This window comes from Mercurialis annua, linkage group LG6 (genome assembly GCF_937616625.2).
Source record: "Mercurialis annua linkage group LG6, ddMerAnnu1.2, whole genome shotgun sequence".
Lineage (NCBI taxonomy): Eukaryota > Viridiplantae > Streptophyta > Magnoliopsida > Malpighiales > Euphorbiaceae > Mercurialis > Mercurialis annua.
This window is the reverse complement of record NC_065575.1, coordinates 2166943-2185183: the sequence shown is the minus strand read 5'-3', so window position 1 is coordinate 2185183 and position 18241 is coordinate 2166943. Positions and strand designations below refer to the sequence as shown.

General features: G+C 30.8%; 2 protein-coding genes across 2 annotated transcripts; both read left to right on the top strand.

The window, feature by feature from the left end:
• The first annotated feature begins 2518 nt into the window (after window positions 1-2518).
• Window positions 2519-5133, top strand: LOC126685717 (methyl-CpG-binding domain-containing protein 5). Its single transcript, XM_050379643.1, has 3 exons — window positions 2519-2962; window positions 4428-4553; window positions 4631-5133. Exons 1-3 carry the CDS (start codon window positions 2594-2596, stop codon window positions 4844-4846), a joined length of 711 nt encoding a protein of 236 aa, XP_050235600.1. The 5' UTR covers window positions 2519-2593; the 3' UTR covers window positions 4847-5133.
• Window positions 5134-9597: 4464 nt separating this feature from the next.
• On the top strand, window positions 9598-13432 carry LOC126653506 (triosephosphate isomerase, cytosolic). The gene is made up of 9 exons (XM_050347413.1): window positions 9598-9762; window positions 10084-10159; window positions 10564-10687; window positions 11244-11328; window positions 11442-11574; window positions 11918-12012; window positions 12788-12866; window positions 13008-13090; window positions 13181-13432. The coding sequence occupies exons 1-9, from the start codon at window positions 9724-9726 to the stop codon at window positions 13226-13228; spliced, it is 762 nt and encodes a 253-aa protein (XP_050203370.1). The 5' UTR covers window positions 9598-9723; the 3' UTR covers window positions 13229-13432.
• The last annotated feature ends 4809 nt before the right edge of the window (window positions 13433-18241 follow it).

Here is an 18241-nt window from a genome sequence, read left to right as displayed (position 1 = left end):
GTTAATTTTCAGAGGTTGATTTCCAGAGGTCGGCTCCAGGAGTTAATTTCTAGAAATTGACTACTCCAGAAGTTTAATTTCAGAAGTTAATTTCCAGAAGTTAATTCCAAAGGTTGACTCAATCTATTTCAGAGGTTGATTTTAGATGATTGGTTTCAGAGGTTGATTTTAGATGATTGGTTTCAGAGGTTGATTCTAGAAGTTGACGAGTTATTCCTAGGAGTTTCAAAAGGCCTAAGTCCATTTTCAGAAGGTTAAGCCCATGTTTTAAATGGCCATTAAATTATGTTTTAAATGGCCCATAAGCCCAAGAAGGTTATTTTCAGAAGATTAGAAGTAAAAAAGCACGAGCAGAAGCAACAAGACACGATTGGCAGTTTTTGAAGGTGGAAAAGAACGTGTGCAGTTGAAAGATGAAGCAGCAGTTTTCAAGTGATAAAGTCTATAAATAGGACAAGAGCAGGAAGAGAAAACCCCCGATCAAATCCAACAAAAACCAGCCCAAAGGCAAAAACACTCAGCACTTAGCATTCTCAATTTTCTTCAATCAGTAAAGAACTTTACGATTGAACTTCTGCAATTTCTACTCAAACACTTGTATTTTCATTTCATTCAATTAGTAAACACATTTACAATTGGATTTTTGTTTTAGCATTACTTGATTGGAGTACTTGTTATAAGGTTAACCAAACCCCAATCGCTCGTTTAAGAAGTTAAGTTATATTTTGGAATCCGCTTCCTGGCACGCCCGCATTTCACACGCTTGTTGTTACAAACGCAAAACGCCAGCAACAAGTGTGGAGCGAAAATGTCTTCCTCGATTGTATTTGTCTTTGAAAATCTTCATTTAAACAACCATATTTTTTTCAAATTATAGACGATTAATTATTATTAAAATATAAAAAATTTATTTATATTTATATTTATATTAATTATAGCAATACATTTCTTTTCGATTAATTTTAATTAATTGATTTTCTTATTTATTAGTAGCTTGTACAAAAACTATAGAAAGTATACATATAGAATGCATTAAAAGGAAAAATTCCATTCAAATATATAGACCGCTATTTAATTAAATAAAAGTAATTGCAACAATTTTTAGTAAATTAATTTACTTATTTTTAATAATCAATTTTTTACCATAATTATTTTAAAATGTCTATTAATTTAGACGGAAATGTAATAATTTAATAAAAGATTAAAGAAGAAAGAGAAAGGGAGCGTCGGCTACAAAATTAAGATGTTTGTATGTTTTTAATTCTATTTTATATACTTGATTCTAATAATTGCATACAAAATGTTTGATAATTATATTTATTTATTGACCCGACATAATTGATATTGACTATTCTAAATATAAGCCTAAACACGGTTTGGCTCGTATTTGAACTTATTGTTTATGACCCAGGTACACTTAAGATATTAAATTTATATGGATCTGATTGTTTGGTCCTATATAGAAATTTAATTACAAATTTAAATTTAAATTTTGTGCGTAAAAAAGCAAGACTCGCGTGAAATTAGACTCGCGCCAAGCTTAGCTAAAAAAATAAGTGTTTATGATCCAAATACACTTATTTATTAAATTTATACGGATTTCCGGTGAGATTGTATGGTTATAAATAGAAAATCAATCACAAGTTAAATTTAAATTTCGCGCGTTAAAAGACAAAACTAGTATGAAATTACACTCGCGCTAAATATAGTAAAAAAGTTATGACCCAAATACACTCTATATATTTAATTTATTTGGATTACCATATGAGATTGTTTGGTCCTATATAAAGATTTAACCACAAATTAAATTCAAATTTCGCGCGTAAAAACCAAGACTAGCACAAAATTAGATTCATGCCAAGCTTAGTAAAAAAACGCTCTATATATTAAATTTATATGGATTTCCGTTGAGATTGTACGGTTCTATATAGAAACTCAATTACAAGTTAAATTTAAATTTCGCGCGTAGAAAACAAGACTAACGTGAAATTAGACTCGCTCTAAACTTAGTAAAAACAATGTTTACGACCCAAATACACTTTATATGTTAAATTTATTTGGATTTTTGGTGAGACTGTTTGGTCTTATATAGAAATTTAATCATAAATTAGATTTAAATTTCGCACGTAAAAAAACAAAACTAGTGCAAAATTAGACTCGTGCCAAGCTTAGTAAAAAAATAACTCTAATCAGATCTTAATACAATCTTCTTATATTTAAACATAATTTAGTAGATTTAAATATAGTTTAAATGACTTTTGTAGATTTTTAATATGTAAAAACCGTATTGATATCAGCCTGAAAATCGTACTTAAATCTGTAAAAACTCAACATTTATGGTAAGTTATTATATGTACAAATTAATGTTTTTTAAAAATGTATTTGAAATTATTTTTATGATATTTATAGGTTAGTTTTTTTAGATCAAAATATTTCTGCAATAATTTTCGAATTCTGGGTTATTTTCGTAAAAATCGGTGAAATAAACACAATCGAATCGAACCCGATTTGAGGCTTACTTAAATTAAACAAACTCAAACTTAAAAAATATTTAAAGATCTTTAACGACAACTTTGATTTCGAACAGTCTTCAATGTCAAACACCACTCCACCAGTTCACGATGTCCGCCCTATCGCTTCATACCGACCCGACCCGGATATTCCCGACCAGTCCGCCCTTCCTGCCGCCGTCGATCCGCTCCTCCAAAACGGCTCCTTCATCGACGCCACGCCTGTCAAACCGAGCACAGATAACGACAACACTCATCAACAACAACAAGAAGCCAATGGCGGAGGCGTGGAGCAGAAGCCGCCACTTGAAGCGACGCCGTTGAGATCGAGGAGAAAAGTACCGGTGAATATGGCGGTGGCGGTTTCACCTGACTCGTCTTGGCTGCCTCCCGGTTGGGTGGTCGAAGATAGGGTTAGGGTTGCCGGTGCTACGGCGGGGACAGTCGATAAGGTTGATTTTATTTACGTTAATTTAATTTAATTGGTTTAGTTTAGTGTAATTAATGCTTGTTTGTTGTTAAATTTAATTGCGTTTAATTCTTAGTTTATTAATTTGTTTGCTTAAATGTTTATAAATTTGAGAATATTTTTTCTAGACATAAAAAGGATGTGGAATTTCAGTGTAAGAATTAAGAAAATATACTTATTCCCTTTGTTGTAAGGGAAACCTAGGGAAAGGAAAGAAAAATTAAACTAATAATAATGAGGGTTATTTGCATTAAAATGCCTCAACTTTACCTATTTTAGCGATTTAAACTCCACGATTGAAAGTCGTTAAATAATGGCATAACCTTTGATTTTTTGGCAATTTCTAGCCCGAACCAATTTTCCGTTATCAAAGGATGCCTTTTTGGCGGTTTCGTAATGAACGAAATGATCCCGGATTATGTTGTTGAGTTTGAATTTGTCAAAAACTGATTGGTTAGGCCGTTATTTAACGACTTCCATACGTGGAATTCAAGGCACGAAAATATGTAGAGTTGGGTCTTTTGATGGAAATAACCCTAATAGTAAAATGAGGAAGGGAAATTGAGTTGAATAGTGAGATAGTGAAATGTAATTTCACTTGCTTTTGTTTTCCTTGTTTTCTTGATTTAATGACAAAACAAACAACATGAATTTAAATGGGATTATGATTATTGTTTTAATTAGCATTTGCCATTTGGATCAACCATTTAAAGTCGGATACACGTGGTTGATTTGATAACAGTCGGCATTAACTGCAAATAGCGGGATTAGGGCTGCAGCGAAATTACGTAAATAGTTTGGATTTGAAGGGGAGTATCCATACAACCAGCTGTTCGGCACCATTTAACTTTGAGTCGAGGCTTAGTCGAGTTATTTGTTTCCTGTGCTTTCTGGACTGCTGTAACGTTTCTATATCATATTTATTAGTGTGTCCCGGAATTTTTCTAAAAGAGGGTGCTTGTTTTAGTCAGCAAATTGATGCCTTGAGTAACATTTCGTGTTTACGCTTTATTATTGTTAGTCCATTTTAAATTTCCATAATTGAGCTCCGATGTTCCTATTCTGTATCCTAGGTATTATTTTCAAATTTGGGCTGTTATAGGAGTAGATCAATAATTCTTTGCTAATAGATTTTTAGTGGATTGTAAATTTACTTGCCCCGTGTAAATGGTCCTTTTACAATCCTAGACTAGATTTCTTATTGCATGGCTAGAACTATAAGTTATAATTTTGTGACTAGGGCTATGTTTGAGATACCCGGGATTGAATTGTAAATTTAGATACGAAGGCCACGTGATTTGTGTTTTTGTGCTTTAATATGACATTAAATAATTAAAGTTCAACAGAAAATAGTGTTTAATAGTGTTTTTGTGTTTGTCTGTTTTGGGAACTTTCTTTCCGTCAAAAACGATGTTGAACGTGATGTGAATTCTCTCTACCTTGTGCAGTATTACACTGATCCCGTATCAAATCGTCGATTCAGATCCAAGAAAGAGGTGCAGTACTATCTCGAAACAGGAATGTTGAAGCCGAAGAAAACAAAAGGAACAGAGAATCCCGAGATAGATTCTAGCGTGAGAAACCAAACTCTATTTGACCAACTCAATATAACTTGATTTCCTCTCAACATTAACTCGAATTTATTCTGTAGTCTACAGGGAGTGCCGGGAGTAAAAGATCGCAGAAGGCTAATAAGAAGGCGAAGGTCGTTAAAAGGAACTTCGATTATGTGAATGTGCCTGAGAAGGTCGAATGGTCTCTCACAGACGCGAATCAAGATACTTGGAGTCCTTCCATTGGAGGTCAAAAAGTGGCGGAATTTGAGCGGCAAAACTGGGATTTTGAGATGACGCATCGGCATCATTAACATTTAGTAGAGGTATCACAGTGTTTTGAAAGTTTTTAATGTATTGCCAACTGAATCATCGGTAGTTGTCTCGTAAAGGTCTGTAGCTTAGGTCTCTATTACTTTCGTTTCTTTCGCAAATTACATATCCATCCTCACACAGCTGATTAGTGTACACTGATCCTACATCTCAAAAACTGATTAGTGTTTTAACCTCTCGTTTTGGGTCTGTTAGTTTCTAGTTTAAGTTAAATTTATATCTATCAAGCTGCAAGTTTTTAGCCGGAGTTTACCTTCCGGGATTTCAATATGGACTCGGGCGTCTTGATATTTTGTGCCATCATACCAAAGGTATTTATGTGCATCAGAATTTGATGTTGGGTATGCACCTACAATGGTATGCTTTATTTATTTTTGATTTCTCCCTATCTATGTGGCATAGACATGGATACAAAAAAACATAGAGACTTGAATTTGGTCTAGGTGAAGCAATTTATTTTGAAGGTTTCTATGTTAAAATGATGTTTCGTGTCCGAAACGCCAAGTTTCGACCGAATCAAGTGTCTGTGCCACTTGGGTTCGTATGTGTAGCATCATTTATGCGGGTGCGCATAAGGGGTGACTGAAATTTCATTCAGCCTGATTTATTAACATAACTGACGTGTTTCATCTTCAGATTGGTTTGATTTTCGTGTTTTAAAATTTTGCTTAACTCGCGATTTTGATTTGGTTAACTTTGGTTAGAACATTAACTATTCATTTAACCAAATTATCCTGGTATTTAAAATTTTAGAATTAATTTAGTTTTAAAGATTATTGAGTATATAATAAATGGGTCAACATGATAAAGTGGATTATTAGGCTGAACTTTTTATCTTTTTTTTTGTTTATTCGGTTTGGTTGGTTCAATTATTCAAAAAAGTTCGGTTTGCTTTGTATATAATCTTTTAATTACATTACTTTACATCAAAAGATGTACCGTTAAAAAATCAAAGCTCTACTAAGTAATTAATAAATTCTAACACGAGCGTGCAGACGAATTCAAGAGCAAGTAAACAATGGTAGTGGCAGTTAAAAAAATAAAATAAGAAATGGTGTTTTTCTTTCCTTCTCTAATTTTGGTTATCAATCAATATATTTATTTATTCAGCAATTTTTTAAAAAGTTTGCGAGGAAGAACGCTTATGGTATAAACGTTAGATAACATTTAACTAAAGCAGAGGTGGCCACGGTTCATAACCCGACGGTTCCGGTTCGGAACCGCCGGGTCACGGTTCAAGAAAAAGTGGAACCGGCCCGGAACCGCGTAAGAGACGGTTCCGTGACGGTTAGGAACCGGACGGTTCCGGTTCCGGTTCCGGTTTAGGACGGTTTAGAAAAAAAATTAAAATTTAATTACTAAAAATGTATTTTAACAATAAAATAACTCACGGAGATAGTATTACAAGAAAATATAGAATTTTTCTTTTTAAAATTAAAATATTAACCAAAAATTTAACTAAAACAAATATAACATATATTTTATTGTAAAATTAAATATATTATATAATTAAGATATAATATATGTTTTTTATTAACGGGTTCGACCCTTAAACCGCCGGTTCCGACCCGGAACCGCCGGTTCACGGTTCAACAAATTTGGAACCGGCACGGAACCGCCCTTTGTACGGTTCCGGGCCGGTTTTAGTCCGGTCCCGGGTTTGACCGGTTCCGGGCCGGGTTTGACCGGGCCGGTTCACGGGCTGACCCGGCCCATGGCCACCTCTAAACTAAAGTCGTAGGTTTATTTGTTCAACATTTAATATATAAATTGAGTTACTAAGGACGGGTTGTTAATTATATTCCATAAAATAAGTTCCTCTTTTTCTTGATGTATGAGCAATAATTGAAAATTAGATATTCATGTCTCTGATTTTTTTAAAGAATTATGTGATTTTTGATGTATGACTATGTTTCTGTTGACTAAATTCATTTTGAGGTCTCTAAATTATATAATTTTGGTTTTTCAAGTTCCTCATGTTTTATTTAGTTTTGTCTATTACCTAAATTTTCACTTTAATTCATTTGGTTTTTAAATGGATTCACTTAAGGATCCAATGAATCAAAAAGTGAAAGTTTAAGGACACAATAAACTAGATGAGATCCACTTAAGGACGTAATTAATCAAAAAGTGGGAGTTTAAAGATCTAAAAAAACCAAATAGAAGACGAGAGACTTGATAAATCAAAATCGTATAGTATAGGAATCGCAAAATGGGTTTAGCCATTTATCTTTATAGTCATAAATTTTCACAAAAAATATGGTAATTTGTATGATATTGTTACCATATAAATGGGTGGTGAATCTTATAAAATAATCTTTTACCTTTTTTAAATAAAAATAATCTATAAATAGTGATTATGTCAAAAACAAATCAATAGTGATGAAAATCCACTATAATAATTAATCATAACCAGACTAAATTTTTCTTGAAACCACACTGAAACAATAAGGAAAGCACATAACACCCTACTATAATTATAAATAACTCACACTAAAACTATAAAGAACCCACAAAATAAAATGGATTAAAAACCTACTACTAGTTTATAAAACTCATTTAGCTATTTTAATAAGTATAATATTCCTAAATAATTAAAAAAAAAATCTTATAAAACTTGCATAAAAAATACTAATATTTATATACTCATAGATTTAGTAGTTTAAGTTTATTTTTTTAGATTTTGAAATTAAACTCATATATTTAATAGTTTAAGATTATTTATTTAGATTTTATAGTTTATTTAAAAAATTAATTCTAGTAGTTTGATTTTTTTTTAAAATAGCAAGTTTAATATTATTATCTTTATTCTCATACTAAATTCATACGAATATTATTATTTATAATAAACACACTTTTCAATTAGAATATACTTAAATCTAATCATCTATGTAGAAGTAAAAGTTTCAATCAAATGATTTTTTTATATATTTATTTTTTTTATATTACATACATGTTAGAACTTGTATGGTAAGAAAATTAAAACAAAGTAGCAGAGGAAGATGTGATAAAAAATAAAATTGCAATAATAAAAGAATCAACAAAATTATTAGAATTTAAATATTTTAGTGATGAACAAAATAGAGTTAGACTAAGGAAATACTCATGGAATTATCTTGAAAAACTTAAGAATATGATAGGTTTATAAGCTGAATTTGAAATATTATAATCAACATTTGGGTGCTAAAATCTCGATCTCAATTGTCAACTTTCTCATTATCACACAGTTTAAAAAAAATTAAAAATATGATTTTTTTTTTATATTTTATCTTTATTTGATATAATAACTAATCCTCATTTCTTTATATAGATGACAATAAACACTAGCTCATGTATTAAATTTAAATAAAAGTAATATAAAAAATAGTAATAATTTAAAGAATTTGTAAATTGTATATATTAGAAATCAGTAAAAGTTTTGAATCAAAAATTAAAAAAATAAACGATTTTATTGGATTGAGGGAACTATTTATAGATTTGAAAAAATTAAAAGAATTAAAGATGTAAAAAAATATTATAGTATTTTTAAAATAATATTTATAAGTTAGATGATATCTTTGTAATTTTTTCAAAAGAACATAGAAGTCTAAAGATTGTATTTAGCCCAAAAAAATTGAAAAGCAGCATGCTACGAGATGTCACAAGGAAGAACGGTTCATATATGACATGCTGTTTCACATACTATAATAATAGCACCAAATTAAACAAACACCCCATGGTACATGTCTTGGCTAGTCAAGAAGATTCAATGAAATGAAACTAATTCATTAATAAAAAAAACAATTAATAAGTAGTCTTCACTAAAGCATTTATTCTTCCCTCACCGATGATTATTTAAATTTTTGTCAATGATCTATTAAAAATAAACATTTATAAAAAGAAAGGAAAAAAATATATGAAAAATTAACAATTTGCTAGAAATATTTGTGTCGGCTCCGGGTCCATGTACACCTTTTATTGAAGGTTGTTTGAGCTTTTCCTCAGAGTATAACATGAGTTATTTCAACGCCGTAGTGTATGATATTCAAACATTGGCTCGAGAATTTTTCTTTTTTTTACTCTAAAAAGGCAAAGCTGCCGTGTATTCTTGAACAGATAACCATCTTCCAGCTAACTTAACCTCTTCAGTCCCTCGAGACTAGCAAGGAGTAGCACATAAATATTCATCTATTGTTTATCGACTACGTCTTTTGACTTGATCTTAGACCCGACTCATTCTTAATGGACGAACCTTGGGTATTTTTGTACGAAGCCCGATCCTAAATGGTACGAAATAAACCCGACCCGATCCGGCCCGGCCCAAATTCCAACTTGCAAAAGAAGATAGAAAACTTAATCATGTAGCGCTGTAGTGCATAGTATTCAAACGTTGGAGCATTTCAGCGCTGTAGTGCATAGTATTCACACGTTGGCTCGAGATATTTTCTTAATCCTTTTTATCTTGAAAAGGAAAAGCTACCGTGAATTCTTGAACTGATAACCATCTTTCAGCTAACCTAACATCTTCAGTCCCTCAAGACCAGCAAGTAGTAGCACATAAATATTCACCTATTGTTTATCGACTATGTTTTTCGGCCTTATCTTAGTCCCGACTCATCTTTCGTGGACGAACCTTCGGTATTTTTGTAAGAAGCCCTATTCCAAATGATACGAAATAAACCCGAACCGGCCCGGCCCGGCCCAAATATAACCTTGAAAAAGAAGATAGAAAACTCGGACACCACTCGCTTGATGTAATAAACCAGTGGCTGAAGTATTACTATAAAACCCCCCACTACATTCAGTTCGTTTCGATCAGTTCCATAAGCTTTGTCTTCTACTCCTCGATTTTATCAAATCTTTCAATCCAACTTCAACTATGGCCAGAAAATTCTTTGTTGGTGGCAACTGGAAATGCGTACGTCTCTCTATTGATCTTATTATGATATTTTTGTTCGACTTTTATGGGAATTTTTTTATGAGATTGTGCTGATTTTGAAAGATGATCACCAAGAAATTTATTTGAGCAACTCTCTGCTGTTTAATTGTTAATTGTTTATGATCTTTTGTGGTTTTTTTATTAGATCTGATGGGTTTGAATCTGATATTCAATCTGTGATTTTGTATACAAAGATTTTAACTTGATTTGTGGGTTTTGTGTTAATTTGATTTTTAAGAATTGGGTTAGAGTTAGTTGGTTTGTAGATTAATTAAATTTGATGGATTTGGTGTTTTGCAGAATGGTACCACTGAGGATGTTAAGAAGATTGTCAAAACTTTGAATGAAGCTGAGGTTCCTTCTACTGATGTTGTTGGTAAGGAATTTAGAAGCTTTTTGTTAAATGTTTGATAGTGTTATTAGAATGGGAAATCATGTAACTTGTAGTATCACATTTACTGATTGGTTTTAGTCTTTAATTTTTATTCATGTGGAGTAAATTTGATCTCGTGTCGGCTATGAATTGCTAGAAGAAAAGAAATTTACAGCATACTTCATTTATGCACTATATTGTTGTAGTTGTGTTGATGGCCTGTTATGTTTTAGGTTCATCGAATCATCCTATGTGGTTGTATGTTCGTATAAACACCGCTTATCTTTGTTCAAATTATTGTGCTTGGTTATCGAGTTTTCACCTCCTTGCTTTGTGTCGCGCATATATGTAGTTTTCGTAATTTGATTTGATGTTTTCTAATGGTATGCTGTTTTGTAATATTTCAGAGGTTGTGTTGAGCCCTCCATTTGTATTTATTCCATTGGTCAAAGATTTGCTCAGACCCGACTTCCAGGTTGCAGCTCAAAACTGCTGGGTTAGCAAGGGTGGTGCCTATACCGGAGAGATTAGGTATGTCTTTTTGTGATCTTGGTCTGTGTTTCATAACAGCATCTTCGTCTTTTGTTGTTGAATCTTTTTCATGTTCTAGCTGTTAAATATATATTCCAGTGTCGATACTGTTTTATGCTATCATAAATTTGGAAATAAGAGTAACTTGAAGCAAGTTCTTCCATTCTTTATGTAAAACAAGGTTAATCCAGTTGTAAGGGAGGTGACCCTGTGTACTTATAATTCATGTTCTTGTCTGTGATACTGTAATGGAAGTTACTTCCAATTTTTTGTAACCTTGATAAGTTTATTATGATATGGACTTGCGATTCTTTTTTGTGAAAATAACTTCTTATTCTAACATGAATAAGATATTTGTGAGATTGAGTCCCATAATAATGTAACAGGAAACTAGAAACTAGGTTTCGTAATTTGTTTATTTGTTCAAGGGAGGTCTTTCAACACCTCTTTATATTTTTCAATGCCATTGCCTTGTGTTTCGATAAACTGACTAATGGCACATGAATGCTGCTATTTTGGTGGATGATTATTTAAAATTGACGTATCTTTTGTGCAGTGCTGAGATGATCAAAAGTTTGTCCGTTGATTGGGTTGTTCTTGGTCACTCTGAACGTAGAGCTCTTTTGAATGAGTCAAATGAAGTAAGTTTAGTGTTCATCTTTTGTTGGATACTTGATAGTGGTATGCATAATGCATTCGGCTTTTCTTTTCTTTTGGAGCATTTTGAAGTTTACACTTTCACTTGTCATTGCAGTTTGTTGCCGATAAAGTTGCATATGCACTTTCTAAAGGTTTGAAGGTGATGGCCTGTGTTGGTGAGACTCTTGAACAGAGAGAATCAGGATCTACAATGGAGGTTGTTGCTGCACAGACAAAAGCAATTGCAGGTACTTGTTGAAGATGCAAATTTTAATTTTGGGATGTTGGCATTTTAGGTAATTAGTAGATTTTGCATGGCTAATTTGTAACTCTGCCTCTACTTGAAAATTGAAACAAATTGTTAAATAAATGTTTTTGTAAGATCATATATTTTCTCTCTTTTAATTTGTTTTTTTTTTCTCGAACATGATTTCAATGGTTACCCATCGAGTTAATGTATAATAAATCTTGACTTTATGCTCCTTTATACGTCCATACTCCATAATGTATAGTAAATTCTACTTTATGTTTCTTTATCTGTGCACTTGTATATTGATGAATGATGAGCAATCACATATTGTCCATCTGCAGCAAAAATTACAAACTGGGACGATGTTGTTGTGGCTTACGAGCCAGTTTGGGCCATTGGTACGGGAAAGGTTGCATCACCTGCTCAGGCTCAAGAGGTATGCTAAAAGTTGACGGTTTAATTTTGTTGACAGGGTCATTATGTTTACTACTAATTTCTACCTAAATCACCAGACACTATGTATGCTTTGACTTAGGTCCTTGACCGGTCCCTGCAAGTAATTTATGATATTTGATTTTTTTTTATCTTTCTTGCTTTCTCGCATTTCTAAACCCGTGTTTGATTAGAATTTTTTGATGCACGAGTCCGTACTTATTTAATTCCGAGCACCTATGTTACACAGACCCGGATATGAGTGTCCAAAATAGATACATATCCGCATATCCGACACGCTAATTCTCTTAACTGAAAATACGAAGATATATCCGATATAGGACTCAGGTACTTAGGTACGGATACATATGTATGTACTAGACATAAGTATTCATATGTTAGTTATAAGAAATAAAAAAATAACTCAAATAAAAGATTATAACAATAAATAGTCTTAGCTTTTAAAAACCCAAACATGACACCAAACATGATACATTATATGGTCCTTTTACCACGTGATATGGAAACTTCTCATCTCATGAATATTATCTCTTGAAGTGTCCACCTGTCAGTTAAAGAGTCAGATTCATATCATGTGTCGTGTCGGTGCCATGTCATGTACGACCGGGTATGGCAGGGCAAAAATGAAGAGTCTGAGCACTGTCCGTGTTAGTACAATTTACTACGCATATGACATTTGTTTGTTGGTAAACATATATAGTACTCCCAACTCATTGGTTCTGATTGCTTTTACTTCATTTGGTTTATTTATTTGCTAGGTCCATGCTGACTTAAGGAAATGGCTTCATGACAATGTTAGTGCTGAAGTTGCAGCATCAACTAGAATTATTTATGGAGGTAATCTTGTCTTTTGCTATTTTTTTTAAATTGTTAATTTTATTGCCGTATGTATTTTTGTGCCTAAAACATTTTTGTCGGATGATTTGGATTGATGAATTCTGCTTGAAGTTGACCGTTGCACCTCTTTTCTCGATGCAGGTTCTGTAAATGGAGCAAACTGCAAAGAGTTGGCAGCACAACCAGATGTTGATGGATTTTTGGTTGGTGGAGCTTCTTTGAAGGTGATTATTTGGTTGATACTGGTTTTATAGTCATGAATATGCTTCTGTTTTCCGATAACTAATTGTTGCTCGCTGTTGTTTTTTTATCAGCCGGAGTTTGTTGACATCATCAAGTCTGCAACTGTCAAGAGCGCATAAGGTCTGCAAACTGTGTCTAGAACTTGAGTGTAATTTTTTTATCTTGCAACTTATAAATTTTCTCAGCTGTTTTTCCAGCTCGGTGAGCAGTCATCATCCCAAGAAATAAGGATAATAACTCAGATCTTTTGTCATTGTATTTTATTCACGAACTTCAAATAATTTATTAGCAATACTAAACTTGAGGCGGATTTGTTTATTGAAGTTATTTTGAAACAAAAAGCTTAAAATTATTGTCATATTGGTTTTCAGATGTTCAAGTATTTTTATTATTGTTGGCATTATTTTTTAGGTTTCTGATGGTTTGGAAAAACCTTATGTCCCACGGAAACTTTCCAAGTCACATGTTTAATGTTTTATTTCCATTTGCGGAACTCTTATTGAAACTTCAATATACAAAACATAATTCTTTTTATAGAAAATATCATTTGTATTTTCATTTCCGTACTTTTCCGTTTCGGTATTTTTACTTTTGTGCTTATATAGGGCAAACTTCAAGTCCAAAAAAAACTTGGGTGTGTAGCTTTTGCCCCATGCAATTTGCTGTTTCTTGCTTAGACCATGTTCATGGACCATGGTCTAGGCGATTCTGATGTTTCAAATATATAACTTGCTTAAATTATATGAAGAGTATTTTCAGCATTGGGAAAGGAATTTAAGAGTAGAGACTTACTCTGGCCGTCCGCAATCGTGAAGTTGATTTTCATTTTGAAGAGGGCTACTTACTGTGAATGGTAACATGTCAACTGAGCGACGTCAATTACCAAAAACGACTCGAAAACTAGCCTTGCGAGACTTTTAAGGCCGAAGATGAATGTGAAAAATATTTGAAACCACTCTATCATAAATCATAGACTTATTTTCATTTTTTTGAAGTTATTGAACTTAATAAATATATAAAATATTTTGAACAAAGGGACAACGCGTCCCCTGAACTTGTGATACGGGGTCATCTAACCCAGTTTATACTTTTTGAACTACTACCCCAAAACTCTTCATTTTTGGGTCAACTAACCGCATAATTAATATTTTTATTTTAAAAAATTGATATAGAATAAGTATATCGCAACAATTAGGGAAGTATCTAATAACTTTTTTGAATCCCTCACCTCCGATTTGTATTTTATGCGTTTTAAAAATACAATTATGGGGTTATTTAACCCAAAAATGAAAAGTTTTGGGGTTAATTGATCAAAAAAGTATAAATTGGGTTAGATGACCCCGTGTCACAAATTTAGGGGGCGCGTTGACCCTTTGTTCAAAATATTTTTAATTGAATTAGTTTGACTCAACTAAACTAAAATTCATTACGGTTTCTGAATTTATATGTTATAACCAATGAACCTACATTTATCTATTTTTCAAGTAAATTAAAAGCTATACTGTCAATCCATAGATTAATTAAAAATAAAATTGGATTATCTCAATCTCTGAATTCATTTATTTTATATACTTTTCTCTTTAGTTTACCTAAAATTAAAAATATTATTCTTAACTGATTAAGATGACTAAGAGTGAGTAATTGGCTCGGATGCGCAAATTTAGAGAGCCAAAAATCCATTTGTTTATAATATGATCTCTGCATTTTTAAAATAATAAAGAGAAAAGTATATAAAATTAATAAAATATGAACACGGATTAGATCCAATTCATTAAATTTGGGAATTTTTTAATATAAGATATGAATATAAAAGTAGTTGTGTAAAAGAAATCTAAAGACTGAAAAATGTGAAGTACAGAAAATATAATTGCGATGTACGGAAAAGGCAAATTATGTGGCGTCAGTCTCGTGTGCTACTCCTTAATATTTGCCAACCCTTTGACTTGTGCGCCATACTTTCTAGAACTAATACATTGCCGTCCTTGTATGCATCGAATCGATTAAAATAGATTTAATATTTCAAACATATTCTATTTTTTTGAATGAGGTTTTTTTTTTGATGAATTGAATGAGGTTAATTTTTAACTAAATTTTTTAAAAATATTTAGCCAATTTTAAATACATGCATTTCAATTTTTAGCAATTATTCTTTTTTTTTTCCAATAAAATACCAAACTTTCTGATTTATTACATTCAACATGTTTATGCACTCAATTTTTTATTAACTTAGTGTCAAAATTGATATTGATTCTAGTTTCAATCCAATTTTCATTTGGGTTGATATTTTTTTTTTATAAATTCTTTCGTTGAAAGTAATAATCTTGTATTTGAACTTTTAAAATTGAGCTAAATCTCAATTAACCATCAATGTGTTCTAGTTTAAGTTTTATTAAAATAAAAGACCAAAAATAAACTGATTTCTTGGCTATATTGTTTAAAACCGGTTTTAAATTGCCATTCATTTGAATCAAAATGGATTCGAACTGAATTTTTTTAATTATCAGAAGAGGAATATATCAATTTTGAAAAGCCGAAGTAATATTTTTGGTGATACAAGGCCAAATATAATTAGAGGCATCCATCCTTAATATTTATCAATTCCTTCAAAATTGATAACGTCAATGGAACAATCGGTTCCTACAAATAAACCATAATAAAGAGAATTTCACAGATAAATTTTAGAAAAAAGATGAACCTTTTTCCCCTCGCTCTCCCCCTTTCACGTTATTTTAGTTTAGATTTTATTATAAATAAATTAAATTTTCATGTGATTCAGATCAGGTTGGCATCGTATTTTATACCGATTGAATCTTTGATTATGTTATTCATATTTAGTTTGAAATCAAATAAGAGATATTTATTTTCTATTATAATAAAGAAAAAATATACAAACCTGAAATTCTAAGTTAAAATAAAATGTTTTTAGTGACGAGGTGTTTTAATTTTTTTTAGATCCAGTTTGATACATTATAATAAAATCAGATTCGTCAAATAAAGTTCATAATATAATTTTCTTTAGTTTGTTGAAAAAACTGAAATTAATTCTGATATCTAAAGTATCGTCATGTGTCAAACCTTTTTACCAACCGGTGGACTGTTGACGGTGATGACACGATGACACACGGCTTCCGTAATCTCTTAAACAAGCCAAGCCGTTTTTAGCGGAGCCAAGCCGAAGCTGGCTTAAATGTTTTAAATTTATAAATAATATATTTTTCTTAAAAATTCGTGTCCAGAATTAATCCTTTTATAGAAGTTTCTATAGCTGAAAAGTCAGATAATTTGTTACATTTCTAGAAATTTTCATACAAATCAAATTGTGTTCTTGTAAATACATTTAAAACATTTTGTTCCTATTGTTTTGTAATAAAAGAGAGACGAATGGTGGACTAAAATTATAATATCACAAATTTAATCGCTTAGTGAAATTAATATTGTTTTAAATATTTAAAGAATTGTAAGGCGGTCCAATTTTATTCTTATTTTCATCTTCATTTTTCTTACAGCAGGAATGATGTTTTTAGATGTTTGGATAATTTTGTAACCTCTTTTGATTGATCCTTTTGAGGGTCTTTTGCCTTCCACATCTTGTGGTAGTGCTTAATAAATTATCATTTATCTAAAAAATATATTTAAAGAATTAAATATAGTAAATTAATTTTAAAATTCAATAATTTAATTAACTAATTAGATATCACTATTTAAACATTACTTTTAAAAATTCACTTCAATTATGTCAAATAAATTTTTAGACGTCGTTTGTAGTGAGAGTTTTTAAAATATATGATTTTTATGAAATTTATAAATTTTAAAGTTGTAGAAAATGAAATTTTAAAAGATTATATTTTCAAAAATTTACAAATTTTAATAACAGTTTTTATTATAAAATAATACATTTAAATTAAATTCATAAATTCTAGAATTATTTACATATCAAATCTTAATATTTTTTTATTTATAGTTATTAAGCACAACATTTTACAATATTTCATTGCACACTCTATCCTTTCAATTTTTGACATTGTATTAGTCTATAGTCATTTTCTAATAAGATACAAAGTTACCAAAATGTACGCTGTTAGAATAAAGACCTAATGTTTTAAAAAAACTCAGATCTTTCACCCCCTTTTCAATTCTACCTTGACGTTACAAATCAGTCAATTTTACCCTATTTTGCATTTTTCATTTCAATTGTACCCTGAAGCATAAAATTGACTTTTTTTTATTTGACAAAAGTTTAAAAAAATTCTCTAAATTGACCCTTTTTACATTAGATTAACTTTTTGTATTAAATTGATAGTTTTTAAAGAATTTTTTTGAACTTTTGTTAAATAAAGAAAAGATATTTTTATGCTTTAGGGTACAATTGGAATGAAAAAATGCAAATTAAGATAAAATTGACAAATTTTTAATGTCAGGGTAGGATTGAAAGGGGACGAAAGGTCGGGGTTTCTTTAAGCATTAAGCCAAAAATAAAATGTATTGTACAACGACAGAAATCGCAAAAATAAAGTGAATTATGCATCATTTTAAATATTGTATTTAAATTGCTACAAATAAAAAATGTAGAATCTAATTTATCAATAATCCTAAGTTTATTTATCTAAAATTTCCTAATCTAAAAATATCTTAGGCAACATTTGGATTGATGAATTTTAAAATTGATGGATTTAAAATCTATGAAATATGAAATTGGTGGATTTACAAATTCCATCGTTTGGATAGAACTTAAAATCAATATATTTATATAATTTTAGAATAATAAAATATTTTAATAATCCATCATATATTAAAAATGGTGCATTTCAACTTTTCCACCTCTTAGGTGGAAAATTAAATGAAAGATTTTGGAAGATAGTAAATTGTGACAATCCGTGAATTCTAATAACTGTTTATTATATTAAACGGTGTATTTTATTTAAATTCATATCGGAATTCCCTTAATTTAAAGAGTGCCTTGAATAATTTGAATATCTACGAATATAGATAATGGTTGATATGTCCTGTCCACATACTCAAAAAGAAAGTAATTTTCAAAATGGATTAATTACCTTTTGGATCACATGATTTTGTCTGTTTGTTAATAATTTTAATTTCGATTTTGAATATGTTCGTAGAAATTTCCATAACTT

Bases quoted from the DNA above. Each gene is read 5' to 3' on its own strand.
- LOC126685717 (XM_050379643.1), top strand. From the start codon at position 2,594: ATGTCAAACACCACTCCACCAGTTCACGATGTCCGCCCTATCGCTTCA. The intron at 2,963-4,427 runs GTTGATTTTATT...TACCTTGTGCAG, and splicing joins CGGCGGGGACAGTCGATAAG to TATTACACTGATCCCGTATC. The intron at 4,554-4,630 runs GTGAGAAACCAA...TTTATTCTGTAG, and splicing joins ATCCCGAGATAGATTCTAGC to TCTACAGGGAGTGCCGGGAG.
- LOC126653506 (XM_050347413.1), top strand. From the start codon at position 9,724: ATGGCCAGAAAATTCTTTGTTGGTGGCAACTGGAAATGC. The intron at 9,763-10,083 runs GTACGTCTCTCT...GGTGTTTTGCAG, and splicing joins TTGGTGGCAACTGGAAATGC to AATGGTACCACTGAGGATGT. The intron at 12,013-12,787 runs GTATGCTAAAAG...TTTATTTGCTAG, and splicing joins CACCTGCTCAGGCTCAAGAG to GTCCATGCTGACTTAAGGAA.